We start from the raw sequence: 14,782 nt of genomic DNA, 5'->3' as shown, positions 1-14,782 counted from the left end.
ATGTGCACGGGAGGGGGCGTGCATGTGAACGCTGTGTGTTGCATGTGTTGTGATGGGGAAAGGGTGGGGAGTTGCTGCTATAAAATATATACACAGGATTGCTGAGCCTGCCTGCCACTGGAGCAACTGCGTCAAACTGGGTCTTCGGACAAGCCGTGCATATGAAGCTGCATCATCAGAGAGCCGGGCTTGGCTGGTAGGAGGAATGGGTGCTGGCCTTTCAGTTCTGAATTTGACTCCAGCCTCACAGCCTCGGCCACCCCAGCCAATTGTCATGGGAACTGGATTGGAAGAGTGGAAGAAGCCTCTTGCCCAAGTGCAGAAGAGCCGCCCGTCATCCTGCAGCTCCCCACTAGGGATTTGCATGGCAGGAAATGAGAGTCGTGAGGTCTAGCCTCCCCCTGGGCTTCTGGGTGGCTCTGAAAACCCTTATTTCAGCTTGAGGGGAAAGAGAAGGGAGGGAGAGGTCTTGTTGCGTGCTCCTTTCCACCTATGCTCTGAGAGCTCTCAAGGTTGTAGACTTTAATTCTTAAAATTGCTATGTGGTTCAAATCGAATGTTGTTCTTTGAATGGTTCAAACCATGGCCAGGGACCAGGGACTAGGCCCAGTTACTCGACTCGGCTCAGTCGGTTGGCTGCCTGTGAGGTCTTGGGTTTGGCCCCCGCAAAGGCATTTGGGCCCAGTGAGAGCGCATTGGTGACCGGGAGGGTCACAGGGAGACCCATAGGCACAAGCCTGTCTCTCCTCCTGAGGCAGCAGTGCCGTTTCCATTGTTGGCACATACTTTTGTGGGAATCACCACCAAGGGTTGACTTGAGAGAATCAGACAATTCTCGGTCACTGGTAGGAGCCTAGAATGGAGGCCAGCATAGCCGGCAGCACGACTGGGAAATACTGTCCCCCTGGGAGGAAGCCACACCCACTCGGGATATTATCAGATGAGAGATAAACGGTGGTCCTGACACTCTATTTCGCGAGGCTTAGGGGGATGGTCATCTAACCTCTCTAGTAGAATGGGTGTCGTGGAACCAGAATAGAATAATCATGCCAGTTGGATCATCAAACACTTTAAAATGTCCCGAGAGGAATTTAAGGTACATATGAGGCTGCAAAGGTAGTGAGTCTGGGAACAGACTCCCAGGAGGAGGCTTGGGACTATCTCCTGGTGGAGTTTTCTGAGACTGGGGCATCCGAGGTCTCTTGGGCGAGAGAGGGTAACACGGAGTCCCCTTAGGAACCTGTCCAGGTTTCAGCAGCTGCGCCGTCTTGCATCTACCCTCTCCTCCCTGGGCCCACACATACAAAGTATCAGCCCTGGAGGTGGGGTTGGTTGGAGGGTTTACCTTCTCCATGCTCTGCTCGACTCTATTCTGGTTTTCAGAGCCATCAGTCTCTCAAGAGCAGCAGAAAGAGGGCCAGAGCTGGCCCCATGATTTCCTGTCCTTCATGGTTAAAGCTGAGCTGACTTCCAGCCCTGGGTGGTTGGGAGAGGCTGGCAGCTACAGCGTGGTGTCCTCACTGCTCCCTGGGAAGATCTGGGCACGGGACTTAGGGACCTGGGCAACTCGGTTAACTCTTCTGTGCACCAGTTTTCCAAATCACGAATGGGGTTTACACTAACCGCCCTGTAAGCCTGTTGTAGAATCAAATGAAATCTGCCTGGGAGCACTCGGAAATGATATCCTCGCATATACTTATCAGAACAGACTTTGATGCCAGTTGCAAAGGAGTGTGTGTGGTGGGAGGCCTCGGGAGCCTTCTGAAGCTGCCGTGGCAGGGGTTGTGTGTTTTAGAGTGGGGAAGGATAAAATGACAGCAGTTTAAGGAGGAGGGAAAGCAAGTGACCCTGGCATTCTAACTAACAGTGTCTTTTGGAGATAAAAATAACAGACCCAAGGGAATACTGACATTTTTTAATGCCTTTATTCTCTTCTTGGATTTATTTTTCTTTTTTTGCTCTTAAGGCCAGAGAAGTACTTGCCACTTCACATGCCCTCCTCCTCCATCACTTTCAGCCGAGAGCCCAGGATGCGTGAGAATGATGCAACCTTTCCTCCCTCGGTCTAGCCCTCTGCCAAGGCTGCGCCTTCGTGTGACTGAAGCTTCGGGCTCTCTGCAGGAGGGGCAGCCTTTTCCTTGAAAGTGTTTGGGGGTGGATTTGAGGCTCCCGACGTGTCTTGGGTCTCTGAGGGGGAATGAATTGTGTCCAGATGACGCCCCTGCAAAGCCAGCTGGCAGAGGTCACAGACGCTCTGGCACTTAGGCAGAGTTTTCAGGATTTCATTGCCCCCCACCCCATGCTCCATATGTCGCACGCCCAATGACCCTCGTGATCGGTCCCCTGCTAGGAGTGATGAAACATTTCCCACCTCCACCCCTCACCCACCTTCCATATCCATAACCTCATCTTTCCCTCTGTCCTCTGTCCCCATTTCAGGGACAGTCATTGAAGTGGGAAGGGGTGTGGGAACACCTGAGATGATCATTGGAGAGCAGCTGAGAGGGGGTGAAGGGGAAGCTGCTTCAGCTGGATGGCCAAGCACCTCGGGGGGTTAGCAGATGTCCTGGGTCTGAGCTCCTGACTAACGCCTGTGTTCTTCCACTCTGAAGAACATTCTTGGGGTGCAGAGTTAGAGGAGAATGGAAAGGAAGGATTGGCTGTGAGATCAGATTTCGACTGCCTCTTACAATCTGGCCTTGCATGGCCAGTTCACCCCCGAGGTTTAGAGTGCTCCCCTCATCTGCTGCTCGAACCCCCCAAAAGGGAGTGGTAGACCAGCAGGGGTGGGCTTTGAAGTCAGAGAGACCTAGATTCCACCCCTAGCTCTGCCTCTTACTATGGTGTGGCTGCTGGCAAGTCATTTAGCCCTTCTGGACTTCAGTTTCCTCTTCTATAAAATGGGGATAATAAGAATACCTACCTCCTAGTGTTGTAAAGATTCAATGAGATAATGCAACGTAGAGCACCTGGTACGTGGGAAGCAGAGCTGCAGCTAGTATCAGGTCCATAGCCCCCAGTCCTGTTAGTACGATTGCTACTACCTACTCCATGAAGCCTGCTTTGACTTCCCACGGAATTAGCTTCTCCTTCCTCTGAGTTCCTCCAGCCCTCAAGCCTCTGTTCATAGTCTGGACCTTTACTGTATTATCATTGTTGGTGCGTCTTTCCCCTACCACACTGTGCACTCGCCAGGGGCAGGCTCTGAGCTTTTTCGGTGTTGCAGTCTTCTTTTTTTTTTTTTTAAATAGTAATCTTTTATTTATTTATTTATTTTTATTTTTGGCTGTGTTGGGTCTTCATTTCCGTGCAAGGGCTTCCTCTAGTTGCGGCAAGCGGGGGCCACTCTTCATCGCGGTGCGCGGGCCTCTTCACTATCGCGGCCTCTCTTGTTGCGGAGCACAGGCTCCAGATGCCCAGGCTCAGTAGTTGTGGCTCACGGGCCCAGCTGCTCCGCGGCATGTGGGATCTTCCCAGACCAGGGCTCGAACCCGTGTCCCCTGCATTAGCAGGCAGATTCTCAACCACTGCGCCACCAGGGAAGCCCCGTTGTATTCTTCTTAATGCCTGGCACATAGTAGCAGCTCAGTAAATATTTGTAGACTGGATGAGTGAACAAGTGGGTCAGAATATCTGAGATCGAAGCCTGTTTCTCCAAGCAGGCTAAGAAAGCTTGTTCCAGTGGACTTTTTCCTTCTCTTTGTGTAAAGCCCTTTTGGCCAAAACTCCACCCAGGATCACCTGGTTTGTAAACAGTATTTATTCAGTGCTTCCATTTGGCCAGTGGTGACTCAGACTTATAACCTGGCCGGCTCCCTGTGGAATGGGGCGCACTGCCGGTGTCCCAGGTCCCACGCTACCAGCTGGGGGCGGCTGCCTCTTCTCCGGGCCTCGCTCCTCATTACCCCCCTCCCCTGCAAGCATTTGTACTTTTCTTTCCTCTGCTATTCCTGTGGTCGTGCCACTGCCATTCAAGGAGTATTTATTAAGCACCTACTGTGTGCAGGGCACCAGACCATACACTTGAGCCCTTGGGCATATTCTGTTTCATGTGATTTGGGGTATGTAATTCAGTCTTCCCCAACCAGAGTGTAAGCTCCCAGAGGGTGAGAGAGTGTGTCTTCAACTCCTTTTGTTCCCCTTGCAGCCCCTGACACAGAACCCCTCACAGGGATGGGCACGTGGGTAAATACTTGGGGACCTGACTTCTAGGCTCAGGAGTTCAGTGCGAGCTCTTGCTCTGGGGAAGGATGAGAACCAGGAGCGTCCATCTCAGTCAGCAGTGTGGTCTCCGTATGTGCCTATTCTCGGCGCTGTCACACTCCGGGAAGGGGGTGCAGTGATCCCAGCCCCTTGGTTCTCCTTCAGTCTCTCTCCACACATAGTCCTCCTCATCCCACTCACCTGCGCTCCAAAGGCTCTTCCCCTCGGCAACTGTGAAGACTGACTAGCTGGCTAATCTGTGTATCTGCTTATTATTCTGCTTATTTACTGTCTTTGTTCCCTGCGCACTCGGCCATGTCCTTGTTACCTTCGATTGTGAATTTCTGAACAGCAGAAGCTTGGACTAGGCCTATTCTCCCTACACAGCTCGGGAGCTTAAGAAAGGCGTCTTGATGATGGTGACAGTGAGGGACACTGCAGCTGGAGCGCCGAGGCCCCGGCGATGACCAGCAGCTGAACTGGGGGTCGCTCAGTGCCTTTCCCCGGAGTTCAGAGCTTTTGTTTGCCTCCTGTTCCAGGCCCACCTGCCGTTTGCTGTCATTGGCAGCACAGAAGAACTGAAGATAGGGAACAAGATGATGAAGGCACGGCAGTACCCCTGGGGCACGGTGCAGGGTGAGTGAATTTCCAGGAGAGGGGCTGCGCTCAGGGATCCTCCCCTTCTGTCTGTCTCTTTGCTTGTCCCCAGCCCCTGTGTGACCAGTCCCTAACTTGTCCCCAGTCTCTACTCATTCAGCTTGGGCCTCAAACATCAGTAGGCGTTGCCAGCAGGCAAACTCTGGCTCCATACCTGGATTCTCTGCGGTGAGCCAGGCTCTCTTTGTCTGTAATGGAGAAGGCATTCTTAAAACAAAAATAAATGTACTTGGAGTAAGGTAGGAAGGAGTGTGTGAGAAAGCATGTGTACTCGCCTGAGTGTACCAGGAGACAGACAACAATGTCCACAGCAGCATTGTTCATAATAGCAAATAATTAGAAACAAGCCAGATAGCCACTAAAAATAGATTGGGTGAATTGTGGAATGCAATGCTGCAATATTATTCAGCAACGAAAATGGATGGACTATAGTTAACATCTACAGCAATGCATCTCAGAAACATAATGTTGAGCTAAGTAAATCATAGAAGAAGACAGGCTGTATGATTCCATTTATATGGATTCCAAAAGTAGATAAAACTAAACTTTAGGAATTCATGCATAAGTGGTAAAACTATAAAGAAAAACAAAGGAAGGATAAATCCCCAGCTCAGGCTAGTGGTTAAGTCTTGTTGCAGGGAAGGAGAGGCATGAGATCAGGGACACAAAGGGACTTCTAGGGCACTGGTAATATTTCACCTCGGCCGTGGATACATCGGTGTTCTTTTTTTTTTTTTTAAACCTTTAAATTGTACATTTCAAGCACTCTTTTGTATGTATGATTATTTTGCAAATTAAAAACAGATGTATTGCCTACGGGCTCAGGAAGTTTCCTTTTGTGGTCTGCCTGACACATATTAAGTAAGTTACCTTTGGTACTAGTCAGTTCAGTGGATAAGGCCCAGGACATTGCCGTGGGTGTAAGAGGTGTCTGGTCTTCCGAGTCTCCAGCCATATGCTGGGCGGCAGACGGCAGGGGCACCGTGTGTGAGAGGGTGGCTGGTTTACTGTAAACTCATTCCGGCCACTGAGCCAACAACCAGAAGCTGGTGGGAAGTTGTCCACATCACATCAAAGTCTGGCAGACTCTGGGGCACGCCAGACACCCTCCGGCGATAGCTGGCTTTTCCACGGGTAAGGACAACGCTGGTCATCAGAACCATGCTAGGTTTTGGTCTTCTCTACCATTTGGGGCTGGGGATGCTCCTCCCAGAACATTTGCAAATGCTTTCTGGACCAACAGTCCCACCCTGGGAGTGAATTTTGGAGTCTGAGAGACAGGAACCTGAGGTGAAATGAGGAGAAGCTAGCAGACGTGGTCCCAATGACATACTCCAATTCAGACCACCCCACACCCAACCAACAAAGGGGGTTTTCCAAGTGTTTCTTGCAAGTCGGAGTTCGTGGTTCTGTTTGAGTGAGAGAAGCCATGCATTGTCTGGGCCTTGCAGGGGCCTTGGAGTCACTCCTTGTGACTGGCCATCAGGGACCACTCTCCAGGGATGGAGGAGGAGATTGTCCTGAGGAGTTGCCTGGCTTAACGCTGATATGTTCTATGACAGCGAGGGGCTTTCTCCCAGAGGCAGTGTGTCTTAAGTGAAGGGGTTATGTGAGCTGATTTGGGCTTTGGAAAGATTGCTCTGATGACCGCAATGCAATCTGCTGCAACCCTGCCCCACCCTGTCATCCCCGTCTCCCTCCCTGTCCCCACGACCTTCTCCCAGACCCGTGAGACAGAATCCGGGGTGACTGTGCTTGTTCCTCATCTCAGATGCTATTGTCCCAACGTGGTCAGGCCACATCTCCCCATTCCAGCAAGGTGGAGCCATGCCCGGAGACACGTGCCAGAGCACTGCTCATGACCCGAAATCCCTTTGCTGGGATCGGGTCCACACCTCTCTCCTTCTTGGCCACTGCCCCAAATGCAGACCTTTGCCACACTCTTTTGAGGAGGGGGCTCACTCAGGCTGGAAAGTGGGGCCCACTCTGTCCTGGTCATCATTGCTGCCATCAGGCCATTATCCACCCTCTAAAAACACCTCCTTTGAAGCTTCTACCATCCAGATGGGCCACACCTGTGGTCCACATCCCTCCTTGTCACTGTCATCTCTTGATGTCCTAGTTCTTCCCCCTTATTCTTTGGACTTTGGCACCTGGTCATAGCCTTTGTCTCTCCTTTAGAGGACCTGGATTGCAGTCCTAACCCTGCGACTTCTAGCTGTGTAACCTTGCCTAACCTCATTGAGATCTTGCAAGGATGAGTCCCTTATCTGCCTGATTAATTCCTAGCCTTCCTTCAAGAGTCATCTTAGGGGTCTGTCAGCTCTCTGTTGAAGCCTTCACTCTCCCTGGAGTTCTCAGGCCCCCGGGCTTTTCTGGGCTTTTGTTGCACCTTGGCTATATACCTCCATGTTGGTAATTTTTGCATTGTATTATGTTCTTCCACTAAACTGGAAGCTCCTACGGGCAAGACTCCATGTTTCTGAATTTCCAGTGCCTCACACAATCCTGGGAACAGAGATTCTGCAAGTATTTATCAGATGGATGGTTGAATGTGCATTTGCCGTCGTCCTAAAAGTGGTGCGGAGCAAACATTCCTGTGAATGTCTGATGGGTGAATTTGGGTTGAGGTGCTAATGAATGTCTTCTTAGATATTTTTATGGTATTGCAGTTTTCCATTACTGTCATTCTTGTAACTTTTCATTTGCCTTTTTAGTAGAAAAGCCAATTAGGAGGCAAAATTGCAAGCTCTATATACACAGATTGAAAGGCAATGTCACTGTTAGACATTTCCCGTCTCGTTTTGTCCATTTCTGCTTCTTGTGACCTTCCTTTCCAATACCCCAACCGCTGCTATGCAGTTGAAAATGAAGCCCACTGCGACTTTGTGAAGCTGCGGGAGATGCTGATCCGGATCAACATGGAGGACCTCCGGGAGCAGACCCACAGCCGGCACTATGAGCTGTACCGCCGCTGTAAGCTGGAGGAGATGGGCTTTAAGGACACCGACCCCGACAGCAAACCCTTCAGGTACCTCTCCCACCAGCCCGGCCCAGCTCAGCTCAGCGCACACGATGGGGGTGGGGGGCGGCAGTGGGGAAGCCTTGCCCTGGAGAATTCACAGGGGAGGTGAGGCACGGGTGCCCAGACCTGGAGCCACAGGGCTAAGTCGCTCGCCACTTCCACTTGCCCGTCCCTTCTCTGCCTCGGCACACCTGCCAGGGGAGCTGTGGCAGGACGGGCTTGGTAAGCATTGCTGTCCTGCTTACAAGGGTGGGGGCAGGGAGGAGGCCAGGGGATGGCAAGGCCGATTGTCTTGCTGCCACAAGCATTCACACGGCAGCTGCGAGCCCTGAGCCCGGGCCTCGTTCCTCCACGTGGCAGTTTGTGTCTGGCCACTGCCCTACTTTCTACATCAGGCTCCTTCTGCTCTGTCGGGTTTCCAGTCTGTTCTTTAGCCCCCTCCCCGGTATCAAAACCAGATGGGACCAGGCAGCAGTCATCGCACAAGTGTTGATGAACTTCCGGCTCTTCATTCGCTTTCGTCCTTAGTGTTTGTGTTCAAGGGCAAGTTTTGTTTTGACCACAGGATGTTAATAATCATTGACATTTCAAATCAGAATCTAAGATGCTTTCAGAGAAGAGGAATGTTTTTGAAAACATTGCTTCAAATGCTTTCAAATAACTATGCTGATGGGAGCTATATGTTTAAGTGTTTGATCTGGACGCATGATGTGTGACGTAAGCCCCACGTTGTAAATTACCGTGTGGTGTCCTTTATTGGAGCTCAGGTCCCCTTTCAGGAATTGTCAGGCCTCGATAAGCAAGTAAGGGGGATGCTTGTGGGATAAGGTGGCCTTCAAATGGCCTCTGAGATCCCACAGTACCTGTTCACAGCAGAAAGCCAACCTGGGGGCAAAGCATAGCCATTCCTTTGGGGATGCCTGGTTCTGGAGGGGCGAGTGAACGCCCCTTTCATGGGCAGGGGCTGCCAAGAGCCCCTGGAGTTAGAGGAAAACATGCTGGTCTCTCTGGTGGGCATTGCCTTTGCTTTCTCCCTCCTTCCCTTCCGACAGCTTTAATCTGCACCTGCGGGGGAAGAGGTGTCATCTAGTCCCCTCCCCTCCTAGGTCGGCTCCACCCTGACTACCTCTGTTTCCCGCGTTTTTGCCCTCTGCACATTTTCTCTGCTGGCTCCTTTCCACGTTGCAGGCAGACATTCTCATCCTAAAGAAACTCTCCCTCACCCTGCTCCTCGTCACCAGCCTCCGCCCTGTCAAGGAGTTCGGCTCTGATGGGAAAGGGAAAGAATTGTTCTGTATTTACTGGCTTCTACCTCCACTGCACCACTGAATGCAGACGCCTCTTTCCAAGGTCAGCAGTCACATACTCACGGCCAATTCCACTGTGGCCTCTGAGTCCCATCTTTTTTTAATCTCAACATAGCATTTGATACTCGTCCCCTCTGCCTCCTTCCCGAAATTCTCTCTGCCGTTGGCTTTTCTAGCACTGGTCCGGCTGGTTCCAGCCCTCTCGCGCGCGCTACTACTCCTTCGAAGCCTCATCGGCAGGTTCATTTTGTTCAGCTTCTTCCTTTCCCTGTTCTTTCTGATGGCCTCTGCTCCTTTCACTCTCTATGTTCTTTGCAGCTGGTTCTTTCTACTCTCACAGCCCTAATTACCACCTAGAAATAGATTACTCGCAAAAAAAAAAAAAAAAAAAAAAAAAAAAAAAAGAAATAGATTACTCGCAAGCTAACATCTTACTTTTGAGCTCCAAATCCAGTGATCCCACTGCTTACTGGATATTTTCACTTGGCTGTCCCATAGAGGATGTACCTGAAACTCAAGCTGTCTCAAATTTAATTCATCTCCTTCCCTCTTAAACGTACTCCTTCTCCAGTGTTCCCTGTCGTAGTACATGGCACCACCATCCACCTGGTTGCCCAAGTCGAAAAACCAGAATCATCTTTGACTCCTCCCAAGTCCTGGGAGTTCTGCTTCCCTCGCATGTCTCCCATTCCCACATTCCTTCCCAGCCCTTGACGTTAAGATCCTGTCATTTCTTACTTGGCTTGTTGGAAAGTCTGTCCTTCATGCAGTGCCCAGAGTGGTCTTTCCCATTTTCAAAATGGATCAAGTCAGCCCTGCTTAAAACATCTAAGTCTTAACATGGCATCCAATGCCTGCTCTCTCCTGCCACACTCAGGAATCTCATCTCCCACTACTCCAGCCAGGTGTGCCATTCCTTCTCCACATGTGCCCTTCCACAGGCTGCCCTCTTCGGAGCACACATCCTCTTCCTCTTCACCAGGCTAACTCCTATTTCTTTAAAACTAAGTCCAGGCTGGGGGCAGGGAGACTTAACCCAGGCATCTCCCACTAGACTGTGAGTTCCTTGGCAGGCACAGTGGCTGTTGGCTCTAGATATTGAGTGACCAGCACAGTATCACTTATTTCTGTGTCCAGCACATGGTGGAGTCTCATCAAGTGTTTGTTGAAATCGTTCATCAATGTGATCAGTTTCAGAGCCAGGACCTGGCAGCATAGTGCAGGTGGAAGGACCTAGATTATGAGACAAAACCCAGCTTCCGGTCTCAGCTCTGCCTCTAACTAGCTGTGTGATCTTGAGCGAGTCACCTTACTTCTCTGGGCCTCTTTCTTTATCTGTAAATCAGGGTATAGAAGCAGATGTTCTAAGTCACTCCCAGTTCCAGATATCTCTCGGGTTCACCAGGGTGGCCCCATAACCCCGCAGCACCCTGTGACCCTGCTGTCACGTGCCAATCCAGGTGCCCACAGCTTTGTGCTTCTGCTTTTGCACGTCCCACAGAACTGAGGAAGAGAGGGTGGGAGAACCCAGGGAGGATCCCTGGGGCCAGTTTTCAGTGAACAGGAGCCATTCCAAAGGCAGGGGAATTAACCTGACCATGTTCGCAGTTTACAGGAGACGTATGAGGCCAAAAGGAATGAGTTCCTAGGGGAGCTCCAGAAAAAAGAAGAGGAGATGAGACAGATGTTCGTCCAGAGAGTCAAAGAGAAAGAAGCTGAACTTAAAGAGGCAGAAAAAGAGGTAAATGTGAGCCTGCGTGCCAGGTGGGAAGGAAAAGGAGGCTGAACTTGGGCAAGACAGGGGTTTCTGCCCCAAGAGAGCAGCTGGGGGGAGTCTTGCAGCCTCCGGGCAGGAATGGGGCACAGCATCCGCAGCCGTGCCTTGGCTGGCACAGAGGAGGCTGTGAGATCTGTGTCTTCTCCATCCCTCATTCCCCAAGGCCGGGATGTTTTCTCATTCTCTGTCATTTAGTTCACTAGAGCCGCACTGTCCCATATGGTAGCTGCTAGCCCATGTAGCTATTTAAATTTAAATGAATTGAAATTAAGCACAGTTTAAAACTCAGTTTAGCAGTTGCATTAGCCACATTTCAAATGCTCAACCCTCATGCCACAGAAAGTTCTATTGGGCAGCGCCACTCAAGAGTCAAGACCTGACCTAGCCCCACGAGGTCAGGGGCGGGCTGATATTTTCCCCTGCTTTCTGGGAGTTCGGAGCCCAGTAGGGACAGTCGATCACTTTCTTCGCAGTCCTGCTCCGTCCTGCCTGCACTGAGGGCCTTGAGGAAAGATGGTCCCAGGGGGTCCTGGGTACCTTGCTGAAATCCTAAACCAGTGACAGGTGGTGCGTTTCCCCATCCACTTGAATATTCTGTTCCATTTCATGCTAGCGTTAAAGAAACATTTGTGCGGCTCTAGCGAGTTTTTAAACTAAGGCTTGATGGTCTATCTGGAGTTTTCATTACTTAAGCCGTGACTAATAGAGTGCATTTAGCCCTCTAACCGTTTCCTTGCCTCCAAGGTCCCACTACCGATTCCCCTGCTGCTGCCAGATTAATTGGCCTCAGCCACAGTTTTGGTCCTGTCAGCAACTGCTTCAGCTCTCGGGGCCTCGAAACCCATAAAGAAAGGAAGCACTTAATTACTTCCCAAGTCTCTTCCTCTTTTAATCTGCTGTCCGGTGTTATTGCCAAAGCCCATGGCAAGAGACTTGACTTCATTTCAGTTTCACTTTTCAAAAGAAAAATATCACCCAGTACTTTTAGGAAGACAGGTGAGGGGATCTCAACGATAAAGAAAATGAATGAAAGGCCAGTGAACAAAAGCCAGGTGAAAGCAACTGATCAGCAGAGCTTCCACCACCAGCCTACCCCAAGTGACTAGCAAAAGCTGGTTTGCACAGCGGGTCTGTCATCCACCACCCCTTACTCAGTGACAGTCCCAGATACCTGTAGGACACCTGACCTCCTTCACGGTGTACTGTGAGTGCTGCAGAACCCTCCATTTCCTCCTGAATCCTCAAAAGAAAGTGCAATGATGCTTGGGCTGCTCTTACTATTCAGGGTAGTTTATCACATTCTAGTTTGTTACCACCTACACCCCTAGCTCTCTGATCCACTTATCACAGTGGCATGCCAGAATATTCTTGCTCTTCTCCTTTGGGTCTCTGGCTCTATTCAGGGCTAGTTAAACCTCCCCTTGATCAAAGCTGAGGTTTCCGCACTCATCCCATTTTCTAAAATTCTTTTATCTCCTTCCGTGTCCAAGGACAAGTATTTTCTTTGACCAGCTTCGGCATTGCTGAAGTTCTCTCTGCAACTCCCCATGATCCTCCCTGATTGGAGGGAATAAGAAAAGGCAGGGGCCCCTTTCATATTGAGAGAGATGTCATTATATAATCATCTAAAGAATGAGTTGAAGGACTTCCCTGGTGGCGCAGTGGTTGAGAATCTGCCTGTCGATGCAGGGCAGGGGACACAGGTTCAACCCCTGGTCCGGGAAGATCCCACATGCCACAGAGTAACTAAGCCCGTGCGCCACAACTACTGAGCCTGCGCTCTGTAGCCTGCGAGCCACAACTACTGAGCCCATGCACCTAGAGCCCATGCTCCGCAGCAAGAGAAGCCACCGCAATGAGAAGCCCGCATACTGCAGCAAAGAATAGCCCCCGCTCGCCACAACTAGAGAAAGCCTGCGCGCAGCAAGGAAGACCCAACGCAGCCAAAAATAAATAAATAAATAAATAAATAAACAAACAAATAAAAAGAATGAGTTGACCTCGGGCAAATTCCTTAACTTCTCATACCTTCTGTTTCCTTATAAAATGCAGACAATAACAGAATCTGCCTCATAGGGTTGTTGTGATGATTAAATGAGTTAATACATATAAAGTGCTTATAAAAGTCAGTGCCTGGCCTATAATAAGCACTCAGTAAATGTTCTATATTATCACTGATGCTATTTTTTTCCATATGTAGTAACTATGGGGACTCTTTTAAATCAAATGCTTGATTAAGCAGAATGCACGGTTCCCTGACCATATTCCGGAGCAGAAACACAGAGGTAAAATGGCAGAAGAGAACTCTCCAGAACATGGTGCCCTTTGGTGCCATCATAGCCGTCCCTGGCAGAAATGTCTCGTCAGGTCCCAGGGTCCTGAGGGTCGCAAGCCTGCCCGTCCCCACCCCACCCCCGGGCTCAGCTGGGATCTCCTTGCGGGGGGGTCTCCCCAAACTCCTGTGCTTCCCCGCCAGCTGCACGAGAAGTTTGACCGTCTGAAGAAGCTACACCAGGACGAGAAGAAGAAGCTGGAGGATAAGAAGAAATCCCTGGACGATGAAGTGAACGCTTTCAAGCAGAGAAAGACGGCAGCCGAGCTGCTCCAGTCCCAGGGCTCCCAGTCTGGAGGCGCACAGACTCTGAAAAGAGACAAAGAGAAGAAGAAGTAAGTAGTGGGCTGCTCTGGGGCGAGGGCCTCTCTCCCCTCCTGCTCGTCCCCTCAGGGCGGTGACAGAGGCCAGCTGTGGGCTGATAGGCTCCTTTGGGCCCCTGTAACTGGTCTCGGTGTCCCCACTGGACCTTCGGATTCCCTGAGTTTGGGGAGCTGAGAGTAGGGGAGGGCGGTGTGTGGCCCCAGAGGCCCAGCCCCTCTGCTCGGCCCGCTTGGGAAAACCCAGCAAACTCAAGGTAGGAGGAGAGGGAGGGAAAGGGGGAGGAAAAGCAAAAGGAATGTGAGACAGGAGAAAGAAGAAGGGAGGAAACAACGAGAAGCTGCAAAGTTACAAGAAAGAGCTGAACAGAAAGAAGAGCAGAGAGAGGGTAGCAGGAGCCTCTGGGCACCCTCTTTCCCCCGGGAGGTTGGAGCCGATCCAGCTCACAGGCCTGCTCGCTTGTCCTAGGTCTGAGGTGGTTCACCTCTCCATGCCTGGAGCCCCCCTCGCCCCCCCCCAGTTCTCACGGCTGCGGCCAACCGCTGAAGGCTGCAACCTGGTCCTGATTTCTTACCCCTTCCCGTCCCTCCCTCTTGGCTGCTTGGTTGTTCCCAGCCTGGGGTACTGGGGACTTGGTGGGGAACCCTCAGATGCTAGTATCCTCCGCGGGCACCACCCTCAACCCCGGGGATGACTGTACAATCCATCTGTCTCCCCTGGCGTTTGGTGAGGCAGGATAGCATGAGCTCTTGGTTACCATGTGGGTTAATATCCCTGACCCAAGCCCAGGCCTTGCTTGCTGAAGTTATCCGTCCCTTATCCCAGAACCAGAGAAGAGAAAAGCGTTTCCGACGGGACCTGTACAACACCAGGAAAACATCCGGTGGTCCCTTGCGCTCTAGTTGTTTGTGCGGTGTGACTGGAGGAGCCCTCATTTGCAGTGTCAAGCAGTGTCCTTACTAAAGTGGCCCGAGGATCTGAAACATGTCCCTGGTCATTGCCTTCTGTTCTTAGCCACTTGTTGCTGGACTCAACTATTAGATACTTGCCAGAAGGAGGAAACATCCTTTCCTCTGTGCCTGGCTTATCACTTAAGGATAAAACAGTGTAACATTTCACCAACGATAAAATACAACAGTAAAAAAAAAAAAAAAAAAATA

The 14,782-nt window shown here is 50.9% G+C and overlaps 1 protein-coding gene across 13 annotated transcripts in view; it reads left to right on the top strand.

Annotated features, from left to right (window-relative positions):
* Nucleotides 1-14,782, top strand: part of SEPTIN6 (septin 6) — a 69,908-nt gene that overhangs the window by 45,902 nt on the left and 9,224 nt on the right. For 7 of the 13 annotated variants that reach the window (XM_059911451.1, XM_059911453.1, XM_059911449.1 and 4 more), the window contains exons 7-10: nt 4,743-4,839; nt 7,723-7,891; nt 10,801-10,933; nt 13,446-13,636. In XM_059911451.1, the coding sequence (XP_059767434.1) occupies nt 4,743-4,839; nt 7,723-7,891; nt 10,801-10,933; nt 13,446-13,636 (590 nt within the window). Of the gene's footprint in view, nt 1-4,742; nt 4,840-7,722; nt 7,892-10,800; nt 10,934-12,658; nt 13,018-13,445; nt 13,637-14,447; nt 14,728-14,782 lie in introns of those variants that run through there. The other 6 variants (XM_059911447.1, XM_059911456.1, XM_059911455.1 and 3 more) reach the window with 3 other exon arrangements.

This window comes from Balaenoptera ricei, chromosome X, assembly GCF_028023285.1.
Source record: "Balaenoptera ricei isolate mBalRic1 chromosome X, mBalRic1.hap2, whole genome shotgun sequence".
NCBI lineage: Eukaryota > Metazoa > Chordata > Mammalia > Artiodactyla > Balaenopteridae > Balaenoptera > Balaenoptera ricei.
Note: the sequence above shows the minus strand (reverse complement) of the source record. Positions and strands in the feature narration are given on the sequence as shown.